The sequence below is a fragment of the Oratosquilla oratoria genome, chromosome 24 (genome assembly GCF_046742065.1).
Source record: "Oratosquilla oratoria isolate Oo_2021 chromosome 24, ASM4674206v1, whole genome shotgun sequence".
Classification (NCBI taxonomy): domain Eukaryota; kingdom Metazoa; phylum Arthropoda; class Malacostraca; order Stomatopoda; family Squillidae; genus Oratosquilla; species Oratosquilla oratoria.
The window spans coordinates 45749208-45775075 of NC_134800.1; the positions used below are offsets into that span (position 1 = coordinate 45749208).

Here is a 25868-nt window from a genome sequence, read left to right on the forward strand (position 1 = left end):
GGAAGTGAGCATTAAGGGAGAGCGACTGGAGGAAGTGGATAGTTTTAGATACTTGGGTGCAAATGTGGCAGGAAAGGGTGGAGTGGAGGTGGAGGTAGAATGTAGATTGAGAGAAGTAAGTGCCTTGGTGGATTAAAAAGTGTAATGAGGAATAGACATTTGGGAATGGAGGCTAAGAAGAGTTTGTATGAAGGAGTGATTGTGCCAACAGCACTATATGGGGCAGAAACATGGAACATAGAGAGGAAGAGAGAAGGAGTTTGAATGTGTTTGAGATGAGGTGTCTGAGAAGTATGATGGGGGTTACAAGGCTGGATAGAGTGAGAAATAAGGAGGTGAGGAGGAGAACAGGGGTGGAAAGGGAGTTGGGAGATAGGGTGGATGAAAGAGTATTGGGATGGTTTGGACACATGGAAAGAATGAGTGAAGAAAGACTAGTAAAAGAGGTATGGAAGGGAGATGTGGGGGGAGTGAACATGAGGGGGCGACCTAGGATGAGATCGATGGATAGGGTGAATGGGGTTTTGGGGAAGAGGGGAATGTCTGTTGAGGAAGGACGGGAGAGGACAGAAGACAAGGGTGAATGGAGAATGGTCGTATATGGATGATGTTGTGATGCATGAGGTGGATTGGGGGTGAGGTAGTATGTGTGAGAAAAATTTGATGCAGCCCGAAGGGATTTCTCCCCGTCTTCTCCTTTTCTGCATGAGGGAACGGAGAGGGGGTGTCACTGATTTAATGAAGCGGCCTTGCTGTGGACGTGCTGTGTCTTGCGACACTGCTTCTGACCCTGGGCAGTGGACAAGATGCAGGAATGTCCTGTCATCCATGAGGTGCCAAGATAAGAGGGAGGGTAGAGGGTAGAGGGGAGTGGAGTGTATTAGGGATGGAATGGGTGGGAATGGTTTTTATGCCTTTTTCTTTTTGGCTACCTCCTTTGTAAGGGGGAAAAAGCCTTTGGTATATGTATGTATTATATCATGAGCAACATTTGTAACTTAGGTAATGAAAGAATTTCATTGAATGTGTGAAAATGCAAATATACTTTAGAGTAAAAAGGAAAAGAAGTAAAGAACAACAGTACCACAAATATTGCCCTTGAAAAAGTACCAATGAGAAGGAGGCGAACATGGTTGATGACCCCTTGCAGCTGTTGACACACACGTAGCCGCTCCTCCTCTGTCCAGTGCAGAGTGGGTTGTGTCACTCCCGCACCATGCTTGGCCCAGTTCAACACTCCTCTCCATACATCTTCCTCTTCCAAAGCTAGCTGTAAACATTTTAGAATATCATGGAGATTGTTGTAGTGACCAAAACCCTCCCCATAGAACAAACACCACATAAATATAACCGGAACACAATTCTATACCAGAAACCTAAGCACTACACCCTTCACACTACATTTCACAAGCACCACCAACAGAATGCAACAGAAAACTACACCAGCAGCATACTACTCAAACATCTATAAGAACCTATCACCAATACCATGCTAAACATACACACACAGATCACTTAGCAATGCCTTTAAGATAGACCACCAAACTCAATTCTTCAACAAAAACCCTGCATACATAAACACAGAAAATATCCTCCCACACCTGATAAGAACCACACTCAGACACTTGCACTCAGGACACCATCCAACATCAAAACAGTATCAACACAAAATAATCCTGGTTGCAAATTCAAACTGTCCCTGATGCATTCACCACACAAAACACCTTGTACTACAATGCCTCACATTAACTCAGACAAAATACATCTTCCCTAAGTGACTTATGGTCCTAAAACAGAGTTCCTCAAGAAGCAATACTTTCACCCTTTCTGTTCAACCTCTTTTTGAGTGATCTACCAACTTTTGGAGCAGAACTGAACACCAATGTTCTCTCATAATACAAATAAATTGACAATAATAACCCAGCACAATGAATATTAAATAGCAGCAAATAACACTAAGGCATACTTGAACAAACTAGAACAGTGGCTTAGAAATAAAAGAATGGAAGCTTCACCCCAGAAATCAACAGTAACATTACTCACCCCAGAAAACCATAAAGAAAGAAAGAAAAAAAAAAAAAAAGGAAAAAAAATCTATACATATATAAATATATATATACCATATATATATATATGTATATTTAAACAGACATGTAGTAGCACATTTATAAATAACACAGAAGAAACCCACAGTTGGATAAATTAACTTCAAATGAAAGCAGATTCAATATTTCATCTATCAACTGTAGCCCTCTTCAGGAAAGTACATAAGACAGAGGACAAAGGGGACTTATAAGCTACAGAAACAAAGAAAAGAGGGGGAACATGGACTGATGGCATCACTCAGACATGGGGTAAGATGGGGTGGCAGGGGAGGGGGAGGGTAAGGTGGAGGGGGGTTGTAAGCTTTGTGCGGCGGTGAGTAGGCTCATACAAAGCTTACAACCCTCCTCCACCTTACCCTCCCCCTCCCCCTTCATCCCATCTTACCTTGTGTCCGAGTGATGCCATCAGTCCACGTTCCCCCTCTTTCCTTTGTTTCTGTAGCTTATAAGTCCCCTTTGTCCTCTATCTTATGTACTTTCCTGAAGAGGGCTACAGTTGGTAGCTGAAATATAGAATCTTCTTTCATTCAGTTTATTTTCTCCGACTATGAGTTTCTTGTGTGATTATATATATGATCAAGCTGATTGGCCCGATACTTCTATCAGAAAGGAACCCATAAATTCTAGGCCTAATGTTTGATATCCATATGATATTCAGTCCACATATCAAGGACTTGTCAATGAGGATAAAAAAAACAAAAAAAAAAAACATCAGTAGCACAGACTTTTGGAAACAAAAATAAACTAATAACCATCTGTAAATAGTCCATAAACATTCTAGAATATGCTCCCATAGCATGGCTTCCAACAATCAGCAAGTCAAACACAAACAACTTATAAACACTACAGAATGGAGCACTGAGAGTAATAACAGGACAGTGGCATAGCTAGTGTTTTGCTGCCTGGGGTGGCCCTCAAGTTTGCCACCCCTCCCTGGAAGGAATACACTAATACAAAGCACATTAACCCCTTAAAGTTTATTTATATATATTCAGACATTTCTTTTATTGATTGAAAATTGAATCAAAACCTTTAAAAGGAAAAATATAACATCAAAGTGCCAGCCCCAAAAAGTATTGCCCAGAGCAGGCTGCCCCCCCTACTTAGCTATGCCACTGTAACAGGATGCACCAAAACCATCCATATAGGGCATCTACACTCAGAAACCAAAATCCTTCCAATAGAATATCACACGAAAATAACAGGAACACAATTCTATGCCAAACCCTGAACAACACAAACCCTTTACACTACATCTCACAAGCATTGCCAATAGAATAAAACAAAAAACTACACTAACAGCATACTACTCAAGCATCTACCACAACCTACCACCCAAACCTCACAAAAACATGTTAACACCCAGATAACTAATCAAGCCCTTTAAGAAAGACCATCAAATTCAATACTACAACAACTCCCAGATACAAGTCCCACAGAGAAAGTCCTCCCACACCAGACAAGAATCACACTGGCATAACTGCACTCAGGACACCATTCATCATTAAGACAGTACCAACACAAAACAGGCCTGGCCACAGATTCAAACTGCCCCAGATGCAACTACCACACAGAAGACACAGAACACCTCATACTACTATGTTCAATACTTATCATACCCAGATAATAACACAATATCTTCTTTGAACGATTTATGGTCAAGACCGGATGCTGTTACCAGTTTCCTGGAGGCTGCACGTCTTCAACAAGAGAGACCAGGGGCAACAGATTGATTGATTTATCACATATCCTTCCTGCTTGAAACCATGATAAAATGGCACTACTATAAACAATGATAATATAAATATATATATAGATAAATTAAATGCAAACCCTATGATAAAGTCTCTCTGGATACATGAATGTTGTAAACTCAGTTTATGAATATCTACTACATATTGTAAACTTACCACCTTTGCTTCAATCACTGCCTCAACTGAAGCAGTATCAGTTATCAATATAATGAGCTTAAATTATGTTTCTAACCAATCCTACACATATTACATCAAGTTGATAAATCCATGTTAAAACAAAAAAAAACTGCTAAACCAACTAAGATTCTCACATTGTCTGACGAAATAAGTCTCGTGAGAGCTTCTCTGGAGAGATTGAGGAAGGAAGATGTCTGCATGCAATCAAGAGCATTTTCTCCAATGTATGCAACACATCTGTCTACAAATGCACGGCTGCCTTTACTACCTGTGTACCAAAAATGATTAAAGAAAAATTTAAATTGTTTTTTCCCCTTAGTCTGGTAATAGTTGGCTACTACTATTGCTTTCATTTAGCACAACCCATGTCATAAAAAAATCTGTGAAGGAGATTATATAAATACATTTGGCAAATTTAGATTTTTTCTAGCAATTCTATTTCTATTTGGTAAGCACATATAGGCCTGGTAGTGAGAAGATTGTAAAGTACATAGATATTTTTTGGATAGATTTAAATGAGTGGTGAGTTTTGGGAGTAATATCAATGTAGTAGTGTTGGGAGACCTTAATGCTAATGTAAGGGATGAACCAACAGATGGAGTGGTTGGGAAGTTTGGAGTGTCAGGTAAAAATCATAACGGAGAGTCAATTGTGGAGATGTGTTTAGAGAGCTGATAACTAACATAGTGTTTGAGAAGAATGTCAAGCATAAATACACATGGGAAAAGGTGGTGGATGGAAAGGTGGTTGATAAGGCATTAATGGCCTATGTAGTGGTGTGCAAAAGAAGGATAGGAAGAGTTCTGGATGTCCATGTTCTTAGAAGAAAGAAAAGAATGGGAGAATGTCGGATAATTTTTGTTGGAAGGTAAGTTGAGAGTGGAGGATAGGTGAAAAAAGAAGAAAAGGGCATAAGGTAGAGAGGTGCCAAGAATAAAAAACTTAAATGAGAAGGAAAAGGACCAGGAGTACAAGGATAAGCTGAGAGAAGTGTGTGAGGTGGTGAAGGACAGTGTAGAGGTGGGAGTGGAAGAGGAATGGGTGTGTTTCAAGGAGGATGTGACAAGGTGTACAAAGATGGTATTTGGAATGAAGAGGATGGTATGGAATAGAAGGAAGGGTAATGAGCATTTAGGGACTGGTTACAAAGTAGGACTTGGGAAGCATATTAGAATGATAAAATTTTGATTTTTTTTTTTGGGGGAGGGAGGAAATTAGGAGTAGAGAGGAAAAGGTAAAAAGTGCAGATGGACAGATATTAACGGAAGTGAAGGCAGTAAGGGGAAGATGGGTAAAGTGTTTTATAGAGCTGTTGAATGTGGAGGATAGGGACTGATTGACTGTAGCAGTGGGAGATGCTACAACAATGACAGTGATGGGAGAGGAACAGTAGAGGATGCATGGATCAAAATTTTGTGATAAGCCAGATGTGTGAGAAGGCTTTGGCAAAAGGTAGGATTTTTTTTTAGGGCATTTATGGATTTGGAGAGGTCTTATGACAGGGTAGACAGGGAGGCACTGTGGGAGGTATTGCAGATATATGGGACTGGGGGAAAGCTGTTAAGGGCAGCCAAGAGTTTTTATGAGAGTAGTAAAGCCTGTGTTGGGATTGGAAATATAGAGTGTGTTTAGAGGTAAAGGTGGGGCTGCATCAAGTCAGGGGATTGGAGATTGGAGATAATGGAGAGAAATGGGAAGTGAGCCAGTTGTTGTTTGCAGATGACACTTCACTTGTGGCAGGGTTGGGTGGATGATTTATGAAATTTTTGGCTTGAAGGCCAAGCGCCGGAGCCGGTAGGCCATTCAGCGCATATCTATCATATACAAATAAAATAAAAATAAAATTAAAGTAAAATGGTAAAGACAATAAGTATTTGCAAAAACACATCAAAACAAGATAAACATACAAGCAATCATATACACAATTTTAAATTTCATAAAATAAATGTACTTCTTTTAAAAACTTTAAAACATTCTCCACATGAGCCTCCTCCCCTAAAACTTCTTCGAGATAAAATTGTTAAAAAATTTCCCCTGCACTTATTAGAGTATGCAGGGCACTGAATTAAAATGTGTTTAATTGTAAAAACAACTTGGCAAGTTGGGCATTGGGGAGCCAGCCTCTCTGCTCCACTTGCCATAAAAAATTTATGGGTAATGTAGGAATGGCCAATTCTTAACCTTGTTAAAACAATTCTTGATCTTCTGTCCAAAGAATGAGAATTCCAAGGTCTCGCCGAGAGGTGAATCTCTTTTAACTTGTAACTACCATCCAGCCTTGTCCATTGTTCCTGCCACTTCTCCATTGTGTAACAATGAATTACTTGTTTGAAGTCTGTATGTGGGATTTTTGTGTCTGTTATATGGCTGAGCCTAGTAGCGGCTTTGGCTGCAACATCGGCCTACTCATTTCCAGTGATACCCAATGAGACGGCACCCAGCAAAAGTTTATTTTTTTTTTCTTCCGGTTGTTAATAAGAATCAACCAGTCCTGTATTTCTTGGACTAAATAGTGAAGAGGCAATAACTTACAGAGGATAGAATGCTCATAGAGTCTGTAAAAATAACAACATTCTTATTAGATGAAACAGAATTAAAAACAAATTTCAGGGCATTGTTGACTGCCAGCAGTTCAGCAGTAAAAACAGAGCTAAAATAAGGCAACTTCCTCTTTAAAACCGTGCTATCAAATACAACAGCACAACCAACACCATCTTGGGATTTTGATCCATCAGTATAAATTAAAACTAAATCTGTATGTACTGATAAGTGTTCTAAAAATTCACTCCTTAGCTCTACAGCAGTTCTATTTTTCTTGTTTTTAAAAGGACAAATTACAGTGGGACATCGGTTCCAAGGAGGGAATTTGGGAGGCATAACCTCAGCAATTGTAACAGGAACAAGTCCTACCTCCTCTGCCCCAACTTCACATCTCACTTCTAAAGGTTTCGGCAGAGTACCTTTTCTTGGAGCTCTGTCTACCGGCTGCTTTACATATTTGAAGTTTGGATTTTGTTTTGATGTTAACACACGAGATATATATCTAAGGCTTAATTCCTCCCTGCGAATATAAAGGGGAGGAATTCCTGTGTCCACATACAAGCTATCCACTGGAGATGTTCTATAAGCTCCCGAACAAATCTGCAAAGCCATATTGTGGACTACATCAAGCTTCTTTAATAAAGTTTTACATGCCGATCCATAAATTTGACATCCATAATCGATTTTGCTAAGGCACAATGCTTGGTAAAGTCTTATTAGAGTTATACGATCTGCTCCCCAGTTGAAGTGACACTACCTTTAGTATATTAAGGTGATGAGTGAATGTCAACCTTTTGTCCAAAAACAGACCCAAGTATTTTACCTGATCTTCATATGGTAATATAACACCCTCTAAGAATAATGTTGGTACCTCTTCCTTGCGTCTTAGTCTAGAGAACCTAATGGCTTTTGTTTTTTCAGCAAAGAATCTGAAGCCCCTGCAATTAGCACATACTGTTACTAAATTAATAACCTCTTGAATCTTTTGGCCTGTTTCTAATGTTGTCGATCTGCTGCACACAATAGAGAAGTCATCAGCATAAGCCAATCCATGAACTCCAGCAGGAACTTGTTCTAACAAACTATTAATGGCTATGTTGAAGAGTGTAGGACTCAGAACACTTCCTTGGGGAATCCCTTCCTCTTGAAGATATGCAGAAGAGAAAGAAGAGCCCACTCTGACTTTTAGATAATGGTCAGACAAGAAATCCTTTAAACAATTGAACATATTACCCCCGATACCCCACTCTGCAAGTTGCTTTAGAATGCCTCCCCGCCAGGTAGTATCATAGGCATTTTTCAAGTAAAAAAACACAGCAATGCTTGGATTCTGAATTGCAAAGGCATTCTGAATCTCACGAGTGATAAAAAGTAAGGGATCCAGAGTGCACTTATTTCTTCTAAATCCAAACTGTCAGTTAGATAGAAGATTTTTAGATTCCAAAAACCAAATTAAACGTATATTAACCATTCTTTCATAGATCTTACAAATGCAGCTAGTGAGAGAATAGGTCTGTAACTTTGTGGGAGATTAGTCTTTTCCTGCCTTTAAAATTGTTATGATAATTGAAGTCTTCCAAGATTTAGGAGAAGACCCAGTACACCAAAATTTGTTCAGCACATTTAAAAGGAATTTCTTCGAGGATATGGATAAATGAGCATCCTCTCCAGGAGAGGTTGGGGAGGATAAAGATAAAGCATGATCCAATTCATCCAAGGTGAAAAGAAGATTATATGCCTCCGAGTTCGTATTGGTAGGAGGAATAATCATGGTTTTGTCTCTAATTCTTCTGAAGTCAGGTGAACAATGAAGTGTACTTAAAATATCAGCATAGTGTCTTCCAAAAGCCTCTGCTACTTTTCTTGCATCTGATATAAAAGAGTCATTTATCTTGAGAATGGGCAAAGGAAATGGAGTAAATTTTCCTTGTAATTTTTTAATCCTATTCCATACTAAGGTAGAGGGAGAGTCATATTTCAACTCTAATAAATCTAATGAAGGATTCCCTCCTTACTTTCTTAAAGATTTCCTTCTGCTTTGCTTGAGCTCTTCTGTATGTTATCTTATTGACTAAACAAGGATATCTCAAATATCTCTTATAGCAAGTTCTTGTAATCTTTCTGCTTAAGGCACATTCATCATTCCATCAGGGGACTACTGGGCATCGAGGTTTACCAGCTGTCCTAGGAAGGGATGAAAAAGCACCAGAAAGTATGATGCCTACCAGATAATCATATGCATCAGAGTTACTAGAAAAATCACTAGTCTTATAATCAATCTCTGTGGATCTCCTAAATAATTCCCAATTAGCCTCTTCTGTCTTCCATTTAGGTAAGTGTCGGGTCCTTGGCAAAAGGAGGGAATGTCCCTTAAATGTTTGATATGGATAGGCCAGTGGTCGCTACCATGTAGATCTTCATCTATTGACCAACTGTAGTCTAATCTTAAGGATGATGAACAAATAGTTAGGTCTATAGCAGAACTTGAGTTGTGAAAGACATCAAACCTAGTTTTGGAACCATCATTCATCAAAATGACATCATTATTATCAATAAATTCTTCAATTATATTACCCCAGGGGTCACACCTTGATTCACCCCATAGAGGATGCTTGGCATTAAAATCACCCATTAAAATAAAAGGCTGAGGAAGCTGGTCGACCAAAGATTGTAGGTCATTTAACTCAAACTGATGGGAGTGGTTAAATATGTCTAGAAGTCGATCTTCCAGTTCAGGCTCCAAATACAAAGAACATAAAGTGATCCATTTAGTGGTAAAAATTTGTACTGCACAAGCCTGCAACACTGAATGTAGGTGGACACTTCTGTGGTTTACAGACTTGTTAACAATGATACCAGTACCTCCATGAGCACAACCCCCAATCATAGGAGATCTATAAAAATTATAATTAAGTCCAACATTAGGGGATAAATCACCAAGCATAGTCTCTTGGAGACAAATAGCAGATACATCATGTTACTTAAAGAGAATCCGAACCTGCTCTTGATGAGAATTAAAGCCTTGAATATCCCACTGAATTATAGACATTACAGACGCTCCTCAACTATGTTTTAGTTACGTTCCGAACGGCCGAACGTAAGTTGAAAATGAACGTAAGTTGTTACTGTACTATACATCCGTAAATTCTATTACCGTATCTTATAAAACACCCCTAAATCATTAATTATACACATAACATTGTAAAATAATAACATTAATTTCAAATGAATTAAATTCAAGCAACATAAATTGAGATGGTGGAGGAGGAGGAGGAGGAGGAGGCAAGGCATGTTCAGTTTGTCGTTTGTGCAATGTAAACAATGGATGCAGCGTCATGTGCAAGTATCGTTTGAACTACGGAGAGCGCGCTAAACTAAAAAAAAATCACTCAAAAAGGTTTTTTTTACATTTTTTTTTAGTCAGTTCAAACGTAAAATCGAAAAAACGTAAACCGAATGAACGTAAGTAGAGGAGCGTCTGTATACAGTTTTCTTTTTCTTTTTTGGTTCTCCTGGTCTGGGAAGAGAAGGTTAGGAGAGAGAGGGTTTACAAGATGGGTTCTTATCTAATTTTTTTTGTTTTCAAGGGTGGCATCCTCCTCTCTGACAATGGTCCGACAGGTGTTGTTGTAGATACTGAATTACTAGTTGTTGTTGTTGTTGTTGTCGTTCCCTAGACTGTCTGTCCGAGCAGTCCCGTCTCCCCAAGGAATGCCACAGCCAAAACTGGGTTTCCCCACAAATCCTTTATAGAGTGTATGTTGTGTTGTTTGCGTGCATGATTGTGTATAATGCAGTCTTCCATTATGTGTTGTATGGTATGGGGTGAAGTGTTACATCCTGGGCAGCTGTTCACAATGCGGTCATCCAGCCTCTTTTGGTAGCTTAGAAGTGCTGGGTGGTGGCTGCACCACAGTCTGGCCAGGTGGACTCTGTCCTTTTGTGGGAGAGAGGATTCAGAAGGGTGGATATCAGGGGGTCTGGCATGCAGCAGTGTGTTGTCTTTCAGTGTGTTAATGGAGCAGTGAGTGATATGATTATGAATATGTTTCCGGAGGCTGGTATTTGGGTGTTCTGCTATGTAGTGTAGTGGGTGTGATGTGTTTGTGGTGGCTGCGGCAAGTGTTTGTGTGCCTCTCATGTCGAGGTGGTCCTTGACTTTGAGGACTTTTGTTTCATGGTGTAAATGGTCTGTAGGTGTTGTATTTGTGCAGCCTGTAATTGTTTTGTATGATTTGAAGGGTGTTGTGGTGTGTCTCACTGAGATTAGGAGCCCATGCAGGACTCGTATAATTCATCACTGAGCGTATGCATTGTTTGTATATTGTTGTTTAGTCCAAATGTTGTTCCAGCGATTGACTTAAGTGTGTTAAGTCTAGGTGTGCATTTGCTTTTTATGTTTGTGAATGTGTTGTTTGAAAGACATGGATGTATCGTATGTTACACCAAGAATTTTCGGTGTGTTTGTGTGTGGTATTAGAGTGTTGTTGATGTAGAGATGAGGTATGTATTTGTGTTCTTTTGTCCAGTTGGTGAGAAGTGTTGCTGTAGATTTGGTTGGAGCTATTTTGAGTCTGTTCTGGAGCCGCAGCGTCTACGTCGTGGGACCACCCCCCAACCCCAAGAGTTGGGGGCCAAACGGTGGCAACCAGCCCTGGCCACCGGCACTACGCAGGTGAATTACTAGTTCCTTTCTTAGACTGCATATCACGATATGGGGAAGAAGTTGGAGACGAGGGTGGACTGTGGAGTCTTTTACTGTGCACAGCTTCAGACTCCATAGCTTTGCTTCTGTGCACCTTAAATGAGTGAGGCACACCAGTCAGTGATCCCTTTACTGGGGAGCCCCCCAAGTTTGGGAGAGAGATTGACTGAGAGGAGGCTTTATTGAAGGAACCCCATGAGGTTTCAGCAATGGAGACCTTAGGTGCCCCTCCAGATACGGCAGGAGACATTCCCTCAACAGGGGATGAGAGGACCTCCGCAGAGGAGGATTGAGGAGGATTGAGGAGTACTAGAATTTCCAAGTTGTGGAGAAGAATGATTAGGTCTAATAGTGACTCTTTCACGCTGAGGCTTGGGTTCAGCATTAACAGAAGAATTTGTATTAGTATTTGTTTTTCTATTAGATTCTAGAGTTGGTTGATCCTCATTGCTTCTGTGCACCTCAACTGAGTGAGGCACACCAGTCAGCAATCCCTCTACTGGGGAGTCCCCCAAGTCTGGAAGAGAGATTGCCTGAGAGGAGGCTTCATTGGAAGAAGCCTGTGAGGTTTCAACAATAGAAACCTTAGGTGCCCCTCCAGATGGGGCAGGAGACACCCCCTCAACAGGGGGTGAGGAAACCTCCGCAGAGGAGGATTGAGAAGTATTAGAAATTCCAAGTTGAGAAGAAAAAAGATGATTAGATTTGATAGTAACACTTTTACACTGAGGCTTGGGTTCAGTGTTAGCAGAAGAATTCATATTGGCATTTTTATTTCTATTGGGTTCTACAGTTAGCCGATCCACTTTACTATTTGTTTTAACAACATCACTGTATCTTTTGGAATTAGTTAGTCTTTTAGCATGACCAACACTATGTTCTGCATGGGCTTTTAGTAGTGCATCCTGTTCCTTTTTATAAATTACGCAGTTCTTATCCCTGGTATTATGCTCTTCTTTACAATTTATACAAACAGTTGGGCAGGAACAATCCTCATGTTCAGGCTGAGCACATATCAAACACAGTTTGTCTCTTGCACACTGGCGGGAAGAATGGCCAAAACCATAGCAGTTAAAGCACTGAAGGGGACGGGGCTTAAACTTCTTCACATGAACAATCTCTTTTTCTATCTCTACATAATGAGGCAGATCTTCACCAGAAAAAGTTAGGATAATCATAGAAGAACGAGGGATTTTAACAACCTTCCAAACATTAGTTGGGCACATTTCTAGAATTCATCTTCCTCAAAGTCATAGAGATCTCTATTAAAAATTACCCCTTTGGCATAACTAAAGGTACAGTGCACCATGGCAGCTTGCTCATAAGACTTTACATGAATTAGGAACGAATTTCTTCCAAATTGTGATACCTGTGAGTTAGTCAAATTACCAGAGCCAAGGTGACTCTTCAAGAATTTTCTAAACTTGAACAAGTTAGCACATTCCTTTGCAAGTGATAATCCAAGCAGGCAGCAGCTGCATCCTGATTAGAAAGAAATGAGATCCAGACTAACCAAGCCTTAAAGTTGTCAGTCAGTTTAACCCTGATCTCTTTAATTGGTCCAAATTTACAGAACTCTTCATTTAAGCCAACATTACTTTTATCAAGAGACATATTTTAAATGTAAGACTTTATGACAATTAGGAGCAATAATTGAGCTATTTATAGGCTTCTGAGTATCTAAGGATGATTTTGTCACTCCAGAATCCATTCCAATTGTAAGTTTCTGGACAACAGGATTATCTGTCAATGAAGTCTTAGTTTCATTGCCGAAATCCTTTTTCAAGCCGGAGTTAACAACTGGGAGTTTTACTTTTGCCGAACCATTATTGTCAACATTAGAATCAGCAATATTAGGAAAGGGATCGGGAGGTTTAAGAGGAGGATCAGGTAGTGGTGGAGGTTTAGAATATACAGTTTGAACAGCCGCCATGATCATGTAATTTATAGGGCCACACCATATATCAAGAAAGAGAGATCAATACATAGAAGATACTGCAGTTACCTGATGCTTCAAGCAATAAAAGAAAAGTCTCTGCAGAGTCGGGGGGTTCCAGAAACGACTATTTACACATGCAGAGCCTCAGAAGTGAGTTAGAGACTTTGTCAACCCAGAGATTTGTCCTCTTTAGTTTTGTCCCATTTAGGATGGGGCTGGCGTAGTCACTCTGCATGTGCACTGGATAGAAAGAAAGGAAGTCGGGAGCCTAGTACCTACCTCGCAAACATGCGTTCCCTAGTCGGTGAGCTTTTGGCCCTAACAGGGAGTAGTGACCTCGCGGTATACATCCCCACCAGAACCTTCCTTAATAAGTATTTGAGAAAGATGGTGAAAAAAGGAGAGCAGGGTAGCAAATATGAAGGACAGGGATAGGGGAATTAACAAAGGAAATGGGTGGGGACTCCCTACCTATTCACCGCCCCAAAAAACCTCATTCTAAAACAACTGTAATAGGGTGAGGGCGGCAAATCCTAAGAGCATTCCGGTCCATGGTCAAAGACAAGCTAGGGTCGTCAACAAAAGTCTGTTGGCTCAGATTTTGTCTGGTAGCTTAGGGCTGACCTCTCCAGTATGGTTGCACCTGGCTGGCACAGCTCAGCTCGTCCTTGCTACATGCAAGCCCCCCCCTCCACTACATTACTGGGCCCCAGGGGGGGCTAGGATGAGATGGATGAATGGGGTGAAAGGGGCTTTGGGGAAGAGGGGAATGTCTGTTGCGGAAGGACGGGAGAGGAGAGAAGATGGGTGAATGAGAATGGTTGTATATGGATGATGTTGTGATGCATAAGGTAGAATGGGTGGGGGGATGGGGGGTGAGGTAGTATGAAAAAAATTTTGACGCAGCCCGAAGGGATTTCTCCCCGTCTTCTCCCTTTCTGCATGAGGGGACGGAGAGGGGGGGGGGTCGCCGATTTCATGAAGCGGCCTTGCTATGGATGTACTGTGTCTTGCGACACTGCTTCTGACCCAGGGCAGAGGACAAGATGCAGGGATGACCTGTCATCCAGGAGGTGCCAAGATAAGAGGGAGGGTAGAGGGTGGAGGGGAGTGGAGAGTATTAGGGATGGAATGGGTGGGAATGGTTTTTATGCCTTTGTTTTTTGGCTACCCCCTTGTAAGGGGAAAAAAGCCTTTGGTATATGTGTGTATTTTCTAGTTTACTATTTACATATCTATACAATAATTTAGGTTGGTCTTTACATTTGTCTACCATGACATTTTCATATTTTTTCTTCTCTGCGTATTTTTAATATTAATTTCTTAGGTTGATATATGTTTACCACTTTCCTGTGTTGATCTCATAATCATGTTCAAGCATCTAAAACTACACCTTCAAATACAAAACTGACCAATCTATTTCATACAATATGATGAAGTGGGCTAAATGTGCAAAAATTAATAATAAAAATGAGAAACATTTCCTCTTTTCCATAACATTGAAATTAAACAATTATGTAACATTAACTTAATATATAAAGTATCATAAGTAAATAAGATGTACATATATCTTAGATCATGACTGCTGTACTTACTATGTCTTCAATAAATCATAAAATTCCACTTGAAACTATTTCTCCAATCCCATTCAAACATAATTATCAAAAGCTTTCCTTGAAAACTTCTCCTGCCTTCTTTACCTCCTGTTCGGTGTTCCATGTTGAGAGCAGCCATAAAGAACGTACAGGCATTATGGGGTGACATGGTGCCCGTGATATGGTCCTCACAGTGTTGGCAAAGCTCTTCCATGCCCAAGTCATGAGCAACACCGTACATTTCAAATACGCCACTATCGCTCATCACCACCTGAAGCAAATAATTATTCGATGATGAAACGAAACGAGCAACTTAGTGCTCTTGTGTTATACAAGGTGACCAAAACCCACCATGTGCTTATTCACAAAAGGTCAGTATCAGAACACCCGAGATCTTAGAAGAGATGGCAGGAACACAATGACTGTATTAAAGAGTCTGAATCAACACTAATGAAACCTAACATGATCATGAGCAAAGCAGTTTACCTTTCCGGTATAAATATAGCTGATGACCTGTCTGAAGATTGCTGGCTGGTACTGAGAAAGTCGGATAGTTGTATGTGATGCACCTGGGGATACTGCACTACCAGGTATTACACAAACCTGTCCACCTGAGTCTTCACCAAAGCTTTTGCATCTGCAAAATAATAGAAATATGTATGTATCAGTTTGTTGTCCCAGTTCTCTCTTGCAGCTGTTTGGAATGGGAAGAGTGACTGCACAGGGCAAAATACCAACAATTAAGAAAATGGCCATCCTACAAACAACATAAAATGAGTCATTAAGAATGATAACTACTTACAATAGAACATCTATGATCAGAAAATAAGACCCTTTCTCCAGCAATATGCTTGTACAGTACTTCTCAATCATCTACAATAACCTAACTGCAGTACCCCACAACACATCCAAACAAGTAGTATACTCCACCACATACTTCCATATTCTACACTTCATCAGGCTCCTTCAGCCACCAACCTTAGTGAGAAATCACTCCAAAGACATTTGCATTCAGGGTGCCATCTCACCCTCAAACAGCACCAACACACAATTGGGCAGACAACCAACTCCAACTATCCTAAGATACATTCTACACAACCCTACTCTCACCCCATCCAGACAATAACATAAAATCTCTTCTCCAAGTGATTTATGAACCAAACCAATGACCATGGCCGGTTACCTAGGGGCCAAGGGTCTCCTACAAGAAACTTGGGGCAGTGGATTGTTTAATAATTTTTTTACCCCTTCCCATGTGTAGTGGATGGAGTGAAAAGGGGTTGCTAAGGTGTACTGTTGACCAGATTCCAGTAATGGATAACCACTGGGCCTGCACTGCCAACTTGTGGGCTGTGACTAGAAGGTACTAGAGATCATCTCTTGCCCCCCTTACCATAAACCATTGCCAGTATAGTTTTGCTAATTAGGGGAAGAATGAAGTTATTGTTAGATAACAGGAGGAAAGGTATGACAGATGATTATATTGTCTTTTTCAGTTGCTACCTTACACTTAGCACCAACTTCCCTGGTGGGAATCAACCCCAGGGGTCACCAGGTACTGGTGGTGAGGCAGTAATTAGTCATCCTCTGAGAACGTGAACCTAATCGTCCCCACCCCAAATGGGAATGATGAAGAGGAGAGAAATGAACCTTTATGAGGCTAATTGTTCTTGTGGTTTACTTGGTTGTAAGGAGGGTTATAAATGGTCTCTTCCAAATCAATACAAGATGCAATACTGAAAAAGGTTAAACATCTTCGTAGTATATAGGCATGTGGCTACAAGAAATGAAATGTCTGTACATCACACAAGTAACTTTACATAGAAAAATACTTACATGTAGTCTAAGGAACATGTTATGGGAAACAAGTGTAGAATGCAGAATATTTCTTTAATATCACATAAGGAAAATAACTCAAAACAAAATTATCACCACTTCTGCATACCTTGATTTCAGAATAAGCTTGTGAGCAGGAATGTGTGTTTCCTCCCTTCCAACTACAAAGATAATGTCTGCCGATTCCTTATCTTCTGAAAGCCGATGAAGGTCTTCCAACAGTCTTGATACTCCTACTAAGGACTTGTCCGAAAAGTGTATGCCACCACCCACACGTGTCCCCATGCTTGTGCTCTGCTCTGGGGTCTACTTGTGCAGTGGCTTTTGAAGAAGAGGTTGGCATCAATAAAAAAATTAAACATGAGACCAACAAGGTCATCTAAAACTGTAACCACAAACCTATCCCCCCCTCTCCCAATTGATACTTTGCTCATATGCATGTGATTCACTATGGTCTTGGATCAAGTGTTGGGCTCGTGATCGACAATTATTTCCCTCCCGTTAGAGAGCTCAGAGCTCGTACATGACTGATCTATGGGTAATGCTGTGACCTTATACCCACAAAAAAACCCTAGCTCCCCACCCATGAGAGTTGGAGTAACAACCCGCAGTGCAGTGATACTGAAATTATTTCAGCCCTGGGTGGGATTCGAACCCGGACAGCCTTAGTGGCAGCTAGGAACTCCTCTGCGTGCATGTGGCATCTCCAGACCCTGAGCTGACGTGTCAGTCCAGTGGAAAGGTGTGCAAGTCCCGAATCAGCTTCCTGAGACACACTAACGATAACCAGAGATGGCACAGTAGCATCCTTGAAGTCATTGCATCATCTTCACACATTCATGTTCAAATCATCCTTGGGAACATCAAATGTCATCAATGTCTATGTTGGGCAGCTATAAACATGTACACACACACACAGAATCTGATAAAATGGGATGATAGAAATACAAGAGGGCACGGAAAGAAAATCAAGAAAGACAGCTATAGAAGAGATGTGAAAAAGAACAGCTTTCCTCACAGAGTAATAGACAGTTGGAACAAGTTAGATGAGAAAGTGGTGTGTGCAAAAACAATACAGTACATAGATTTAAAAATAGTTTAGATAAAATGAGATATGAAGACGGGACTCCACGAGCATAGCTCCCCTTCCCGTAAAATACAACTAGGTAAATACAACTAGGTAAAAATACACACACACACGGACTAACAGCAAAGATTGGAACTCCGAAAAGAAACAAAATTTTCGTGGATTACAGCAACGAGGGAGTACCTATGCTGTATTAGTAGGGAAGGGGAAAGATTGTGGTGTTGTGGCAGGTGAAGAAAAAGGAGAAGGGGAGACATTATTGAGGAAAATGGAAGGAAATGTGGAAGGGGAAGAACGGGCCCCGGACATCAGAAGGGGTGTCAACAAAAGGAGTGCAAAACACACAGATGAGGTAGAACAGGGGAGCAGAGGTATCAAAAGCAGAAATATGGATAATAACTGTTTTTATGGAATTAATGAGGGAGATGACAACCTCCCCCGACTAGTAGATATAGAGGAGAAACTAAAAATATGAATGAAGCATGGGAGGGTTAGGTTTAACCAATTAACACTAGTTACACAGAGGTGATAAACTGGAAGATCTAAAGAAGGAGAACCAAAACCTAATTAAAGAAATTGAAGAATTAAAAGGACAGTTAAGAAGCAAAGGATATGAATGAGGAATTAAAGAGGAATAATAAAGAGAATAAAGAGTTCATAGCAAAAGAGGTAAGTGGTTGGAAAAAAGTAAAAGAGAACAATAAAATTGAATTTAGAGATACAGTGAAACAACAGGTGAAAGAACTATGGACACAATTATTAAAGTGATGAGAGAGAAGGAGAATATAGTAAGAGACTTAGCAGATAAAAAGAAATGTATAATTATATTAGGGATGGAAGAGAAGCATAATCCAAATAGGACTACAAGAGTAAAGGAGAAGGAAAAGTAAATAAGATATTAGAAGTAGTTCAAGAACCAGAAACAGGGAAAGAAATAGAAGAAATATATAGACTAGGGAAATACAATACAGATAAGACCAGACCAATTAAGGTTAAATTCAGGTCACAAACAACAGCAGAGAATATCTTGGCAAAAACAGGCAAACTAGCAAAAAGTGATCAATATAGATAGGTATGGATAAAAAGATGAATAAAGAGGAAAGACAGGATGAGAAAGCAAAAAGACTGGAAGCTAAGGAAAAAAACGAGAACAGAACAGAGTCAAAGAGAAATTCTATTGGAGAGTAGTGGATATGAAAGTGAGGAAATGGTTCATAGCAGTGAAAAATAGAAGGGAAACAGAAAACAGGATGTAAATTGCAGAAAATTAAAAGTGTCTTACACAAATATAGATGGCCTAATAACAGGCTTGAATGAACTGAATGATTACCTAAAGGGAAAAGACCCGGACAGAATGGGAATTGTAGAGACAAAACTGAAAGGTCCACTACCACCCAACAGTGTAGGGCATGGTGCATATAATTACTGGATTAAAAACAGAGATGTAAAACAAGGGGGTGGAGTTATATTCCTGACTAAGAAGGATATAAATGTGAGTATAATGTCACATATGAAAAGAATAGAGTAGAGATGATTATGATAGAAGTGGAGGATAGGGATGGGAAGAGCAGGAAGTTTGTAGTAAATTATGTGCCTGCTAAAATGGCTTCATTGGAAGAGAGAACACAAAAATATGTTACAAGACTCAAGGATAACACTAAATAAGATCATGGAAGATAGAGGAATAGTTATAACGGGTGACTTTAATTGACCTATGGGGAAATGTACTACTTGATATGATTATAGAATATACAATGATGCAATGGATACAAGAGAATACTAGGTATAGAAATAGGAAGAACCATCAAGACTGGATGTAATAATAGTGGACAAGATTGAATATAAGACACCAATAAGTAAAAGTGACCACATATTGGTTGAAATGGAACTAAATGAGGAAAAATACATGGAAAAAACAAACAATATAGAAAGGGAAGATTGATGTATGGAAAAACAAATTGATAAAATAAGAGAATTCTTTCAAAAAGCAGACTGGGATAGGATACACAAGGAGGAAACAACAGTAGAAGAGAAATGGAATATTTTGACAAAAATCTATAAAAGAGTGGAAAAGTATGTTCCAAGACAAAAACAAGAAAAAGGATATGTAAAATGCTGGTACAACAAAAAATGTGGGGAGTTAAAAGACAAAAGGGATAAAGCTTGGATAAAATAGGAGACAAAAGACCTGAAAAATGGAAAATACATACTAGTTATAGAAATGAATATGTACAAGTGTGCAGAGAAGAGAGAAAATACGAAAAAGATGTCATAGAAAAATGTAATGATCAACCAAAACTATTTTATAGATTTGTAAACAACAAACTGAAAAACAAAAGAATTAGAGAAACTATGACAAGGAGGAGTTCAATACACAGAAGAAATAAACATGGCAGACATTATGAACAAGCATTTTAAATCAGTGTTTACGAGGGAGAACATACAACTTAAAGATGTTGAGTGGGACGAGGAAGTCCCCTCTATAAAAGAGATAGAAGTAAAGTAACAAGGAAAGAAATAATGAATCACTTGAGTAATCTTGATGTCAGAAAATCACATGGACCAGATGAAATGGCAAACTGGATTTTGAGAGAATGCAGGAACGGACTAACGGACAAAATACATAGTCTAATAAGCAGTTCATTGAAAGAAGGAAAAGTTCCAGAAGATTGGAAAAGAGCAAATATACATACATACATATACCAAGGCTTTTTCCCCCTTTCAAGGGAGGTAGCCAAAAAGGGAAAGGCATAAAAACACTCCCACCCATTTCATCCCTAAATACACTCCACACCCCTCCACCCTCCCTCTCATCTGAGTACCTCCTGGATGACGGGTCATCCCTGCACCTTGCCCACCACCCTGGGTCAGAAGCAGTGTCGCAAGACACAGCACATCCACAGCAAGGCCACTTCATTTAATCGGCGACCCCCCCTCTCCGTCCCCCCTTGCATATAAGGAGAGGACGGGGAGAAATCCCTTCGGGCTGCGTCAAAATTTACTCACACATACTACCCCACCCCCCCGCCCATTCCTCCTCATGCAATCACATCATCATCCATATACAACCATTCTCCACTCACCTCTGTCTTCCGTCCTCTCCCTTCCTTCCTCAACAGACATTCCCCTCTTCCCCCAATATATAAAGGGGGAAACAAGGAAGACCCTACTAACTATAGACTGGTCTCTCTTACAAGTACAATATCTAAAATTTGTGAATGATCAAAATTAGATGGGTAAGGCATTTGGAAAAAAAAAAAGTACTAAATACAAGGCAATTTGGATTTAGACAAGGACGATCATGCGTCACAAACTTAATGTGTTTCTATTCAAGGCTAATAAATGTGATACAAGAGATGGATGGGCTGATTGAGCATTTCTAGACCTGAAAAAAGCTTTTGGTAAGGTGCCACATAAATTGCTAAATTAGAAACTGCAGGAGGAATACAGGACAAACTGCTGAAGCGGATGGAAGACTTCTTGCATGAAAGAAAAATGAGAATGGTGATAAGAGACAAACACTAATTGGGATGAAGCGATTAGTGGACGATGCAAAATGGTTGAAAAAAGTGAACACTGTAGAAGATTATGAGTCAATGCAGAGTGATCTCAATAAAGTATGGGAATGGAGTAGAAAGTGGGAGATGGAATTCAATATTACGAATGGTAGTATAATGGAATTTGGAAAAAGCAAAAAAAAAAAAAAAAAAGTGGGATCATATAAATTGGGAGAGGAAGAAATTAAAAAAAGTAGAAAATGAGAAGGACCTGGGAGTCATTATCATGAATAATATGTCCCCTGAGAAATGTATAAACAAAATTTTTGGAGAAATTTATAATCCAATAAAAACAAAGTGGAATTTACATACCTGGATGAAGAAATGGTGAAGAAAATACTAGTCACTTTGATAAGACCAAGATTGAAGTATGCAGTGACGACGTGGTCACCAAGTACAAAAAAATGTATAACAAAACTTGAAAGAATACAAAGAGCAATTACGAAATTGGCACCAACACTCAGAACTAGCATATGAAGAGAGACTAGCAAAACTTGAGCTACAGACATTAGAGCAAAGAAGAGAGAGAGGAGACTTGATAACAATTTATAGAATCATGAAAGGCATAGAAACTATTGATAGAGAGGATCTAATAAATTGGGATAGTAGAGATACAATAGGACATGGGAAGAAAATCAAGAAAGACAGTTATAGAGGAGACCTGAAAAAGAACAGCTCTTCCCACAGGGTAATAGACATTTGGATCAAGTTAGATGAAAATGTGGTGTGTGCAAAAACAATACACGAATTTACAGTCTAGATAAAATGAGATATGAAGACGGGACACCACGAGCATATCTCACCTTCCCATAAAATACTACTAGGTAAATACACACAAACACACGTCCGTTGGATGGATGGCGGAGATTGACATCCTGAAGAAAAAGTGAAATTCTCGTGGATCTCAACACAAAAGAAGTACCTATTGTATTTACAGGGGGGGAATTGCTCGTGGTGTAGTGGGAAAGTGAGGAAAAAGGAGAAGGGGAGGAATAACTGAGGGAAATGGAAGGAAATGAGGAAGGAGAGGACTTGGTCCAGGCAGGCAGATGCCATGTAAACAAAAGAGGGCCGGACCAATTTAGTGATGACGAAAGGTCTGACAAAAATGTAAAGATTAGAAACATAGATATGAGTAGCACAATAGAAGGTGAGGATAATAATTTCCATGGATTCAATGAGGGGGGGCGGATACCAACCTCCCCCGACTGGCAAGACTCGAAGAAAAACTTGAACAAATGACCGAACATTGGGAGAGTAGGTTCGGTAGAATGTCAAAAATGGCAGAAAGGGTTGAAAGATTGGAAGCTCTAGAGAAGGCAAACGAAAACTTAACTAAGGAAATAGAAGAACTAAAAAGACAGTTAAAAGAAGTAAAAGAGGAGAATGAAGAATTAAAGAGGAATAGTAAGGACAACAAAGAGGGTTGGAAAAAAATCCAAGAAAACAGTAAAGTTGCATTTACTGACATAATCAAACAACAAATGAAAGAACATACTGAAGACTCAGTTATTAAAGTGATGAGACAGAAGGAGAATATAGTAAGAGACTTAGCAGATAAAAAGAAATGTACAATTATATTAGGAATGGAAGAGAAACATAACCCAGATAGAACCACAAGAATCAAAGAGGAAAATGAAAAAGTAAGCAGTTTACTAGAATCAGTTCAGGAAGATGAACCAGAAATAATGAAACAAATCGAAGAAAAGTTTAGGCTCAGAAAGTATAGTACAGATAAGACCAGACCAATTAAGATTAAATTCAGGTCACAAACGACGGCAGAGAATATCTTATCCAAAACAGGGAAACTAGCAACAAGTGAACAATATAAAAAGGTATGGATAAAAAGGGAAATGAATAAAGAGGAAAGAGAGGAGGAAAAAAAGAAAAGACTTGAAGCTAAGGAAAAAAACGAAACCAGAACAGAGTCAGAAAAAGAGAGATTCTATTAGAGAGTAGTGTATATGAAAGTAAGGAAATTCGACATACAAGAGAAAAACAAAAGGGAAACAGAGAACACAATGGAAGTGGCAGAAAACTAAGTGTCTTACACAAATATAGATGGATTAAAAACAGGATTGAATGAACTGAATGATTATCTGAAGGAAAAAGCACCGGACATAATGGGAATTGTAGAAACAAAATTAAAAGGTCCACTACCACCCAACAGTGTAGGACATGATGCATATAATTATTGGATTAGAAACAGAGACAAAGCAAGGGGGTGCAGTTATGTTCCTGACTAAGAAGGATATAAATGTGAGGTGTGTCACATATGGAAAGAATACAGTAGAGATGATTATGATCGAAGTGGAAGACAGAGATAAGAAGAGCAGAAAGTTTGTGATAAATTATGTGCCTCCGAAAACAGCCTCGTGGGAAGAGAGTGAACATAAAAGTATGTTAGAAGACACAAAGATAACATTAAATAAGATAATGGAAGATGGAGGAAGAATAGTTATGATGGGCGACTTTAATTGCAAAGAAATCTGCTGGGAAGAGATGACAGTAAAGGGTGTAGACGGCTCATGGGGAAACGCTCTACTTGAGATGATTACTGACCATACAATGACACGGTGGATACAGGAGAACACTAGGTATAGAAATGAAGAACCATCGAGACTAGACCTAATAATTACATCTGAACCTAGAATAGTGGACAAGATTGAATATAAAACACCAATAAGTAAAAGTGACCACATATTGATTGAACTGGAACTAAATGAGGAAAAATACATGAAAAGAAATGAACAATATAGAAAAGGAAGAATGACGTATGAAAAAACAAACTTTGATAAAATAAGAGAATTCTTTCAAAAAGAAAACTGGGAAGGAATATACAAAGAAGAAAACTGGGAAGGAATATACAAAGAAGAAACAACAGTGGAAGAGAAATGGAATATTTTGACAAAAATTTATAAAAAAAGGAGTGGAAAAGTATGTCCCAAGAAAAAAAACAAGAAAAAGAATATGTAAAATGCTGGTACAACAAAAGTTGTAGGGAGTTAAAAGACAAAAGAGACAAAGCTTGGACCAGATGGAAAAAATACAAAAGGCCTGAAAAATGGAAAATATATACTTGTTATAGAAATGAATATGTACAAACGTGCAGAGAGGAAAAGAGAAAATAGGAAAAAGATGTCATAGAAAAGTGTAAAGATCAACCAAAACTATTTTACAGATTTGTAAACAACAAACTGAAAAACAAACAAGATTTGGAGAAATTAAGACAAGGAGTTGAATACACAGAGGAAATTGAAATGGCGGAAATTATGAACAAACATTTTAAATCAGTGTTTACAAGGGAGAACATACAACCTGAAGAGATCGAATGGAAAGAGAAAGTCCCCCCCATGAAAGAAATAGAAGTAACAAAGAATGACATATTGAAACACTTGAGTAATCTTGATGTCAGAAAATCGCATGGACCAGATGAAATAGCAAACTGGATTTTGAAAGAATGCAGGAATGAACTGGCAGACAAAATACATAGCATAATAAACAGTTCCTTAAAAGAAGGAAAAGTTCCAGAAGATTGGAAAAAAGCAAATATAGTACCTATATATAAAGGAGGAAATAAAGAAGACCATACCAACTATAGACCAGTCTCTCTAACAAGTACAATAGCAAAAATTTGTGAAAGAATTGTCAAACGTAGATGGGCAAAATATTTAGAAAAAAACAATGTGCTAAATCCAAGGCAATTTGGATTCAGACAAGGACGATCATGCGTCACCAATTTAATATGTTTCTATTCAAGGCTAATAGATATAATACAAGAAAGAGATGGATGGGCTGATTGTGCATTTCTAGACCTAAAAAAAGCTTTTGACAAAGTACCACATAAGAAGTTGCTTAAGAAATTAGAAACTGAAGGAATACAGGGCAAACTGCTTAAATGGATGGAAGACTTTTTGCAAGAAAAAAAAATGAGAGTAGTGATAAGAGACAAACACTCAAAATGGGATGAAGTAATAAGTGGTGTTCCACATGGAACATTTCTGGCCCCAATAATGTTTGCTATATACAGTATATTAATGATATGAAGGAATTGAAAGCTATATGAGCTTCTTTGCAGATGATGCAAAACTACTGAAAAAAGTGAACACAGAAGAAGATTGTGAATCACTACAGAGTGATCTAAATAAAGTAGAGAAATGGAGTAGAAAGTGGGAGATGGAGTTCAATACAAAAAAGTGTAGTATAATGGAATTTGAAAAAAGCAAAAACAGAATAACAGGATCATATAAATTGGGAGAAGAAGGAATAAAAAAAGTAGAAAATGAGAAGGACCTGGGAGTCATTGTTATGAATAATATGTCACCTGAGAAACATATAAATAAGATTTTTGGAGAAACTTATAATTTAATAAGAACAATCAAAGTTGCATTTACATACCTGGACGAAGAAATAGTGAAGAAAATTCTAATCACCCTGATAAGACCAAGATTGGAATATGCAGCAACGATATGGTCACCAAGTACAAAAAAATGTATAAAAAAACTTGAAAGAATACAAAGAGCAATTACAAAATTGGCACCAACACTCTCAAAACTATCACATGAAGAGAGA

At 39.0% G+C, this 25868-nt stretch overlaps 1 protein-coding gene across 2 annotated transcripts in view; it reads right to left on the minus strand.

The window, feature by feature from the left end:
• Nucleotides 1-25868, minus strand: part of LOC143038603 (serine-enriched protein) — a 43329-nt gene that overhangs the window by 15798 nt on the left and 1663 nt on the right. The window contains exons 2-6 of one of the 2 annotated variants that reach the window (XM_076208040.1): nt 16762-16973; nt 15303-15453; nt 14922-15087; nt 4171-4304; nt 1111-1270 (exon numbers count right to left, since the gene is read on the minus strand). In XM_076208040.1, the coding sequence (XP_076064155.1) occupies nt 1111-1270; nt 4171-4304; nt 14922-15087; nt 15303-15453; nt 16762-16937 (787 nt within the window). In that variant the 5' untranslated portion in view covers nt 16938-16973. The remainder of the gene's footprint in view (nt 1-1110; nt 1271-4170; nt 4305-14921; nt 15088-15302; nt 15454-16761; nt 16974-25868) is intronic. The other variant, XM_076208041.1, reaches the window with a different exon arrangement.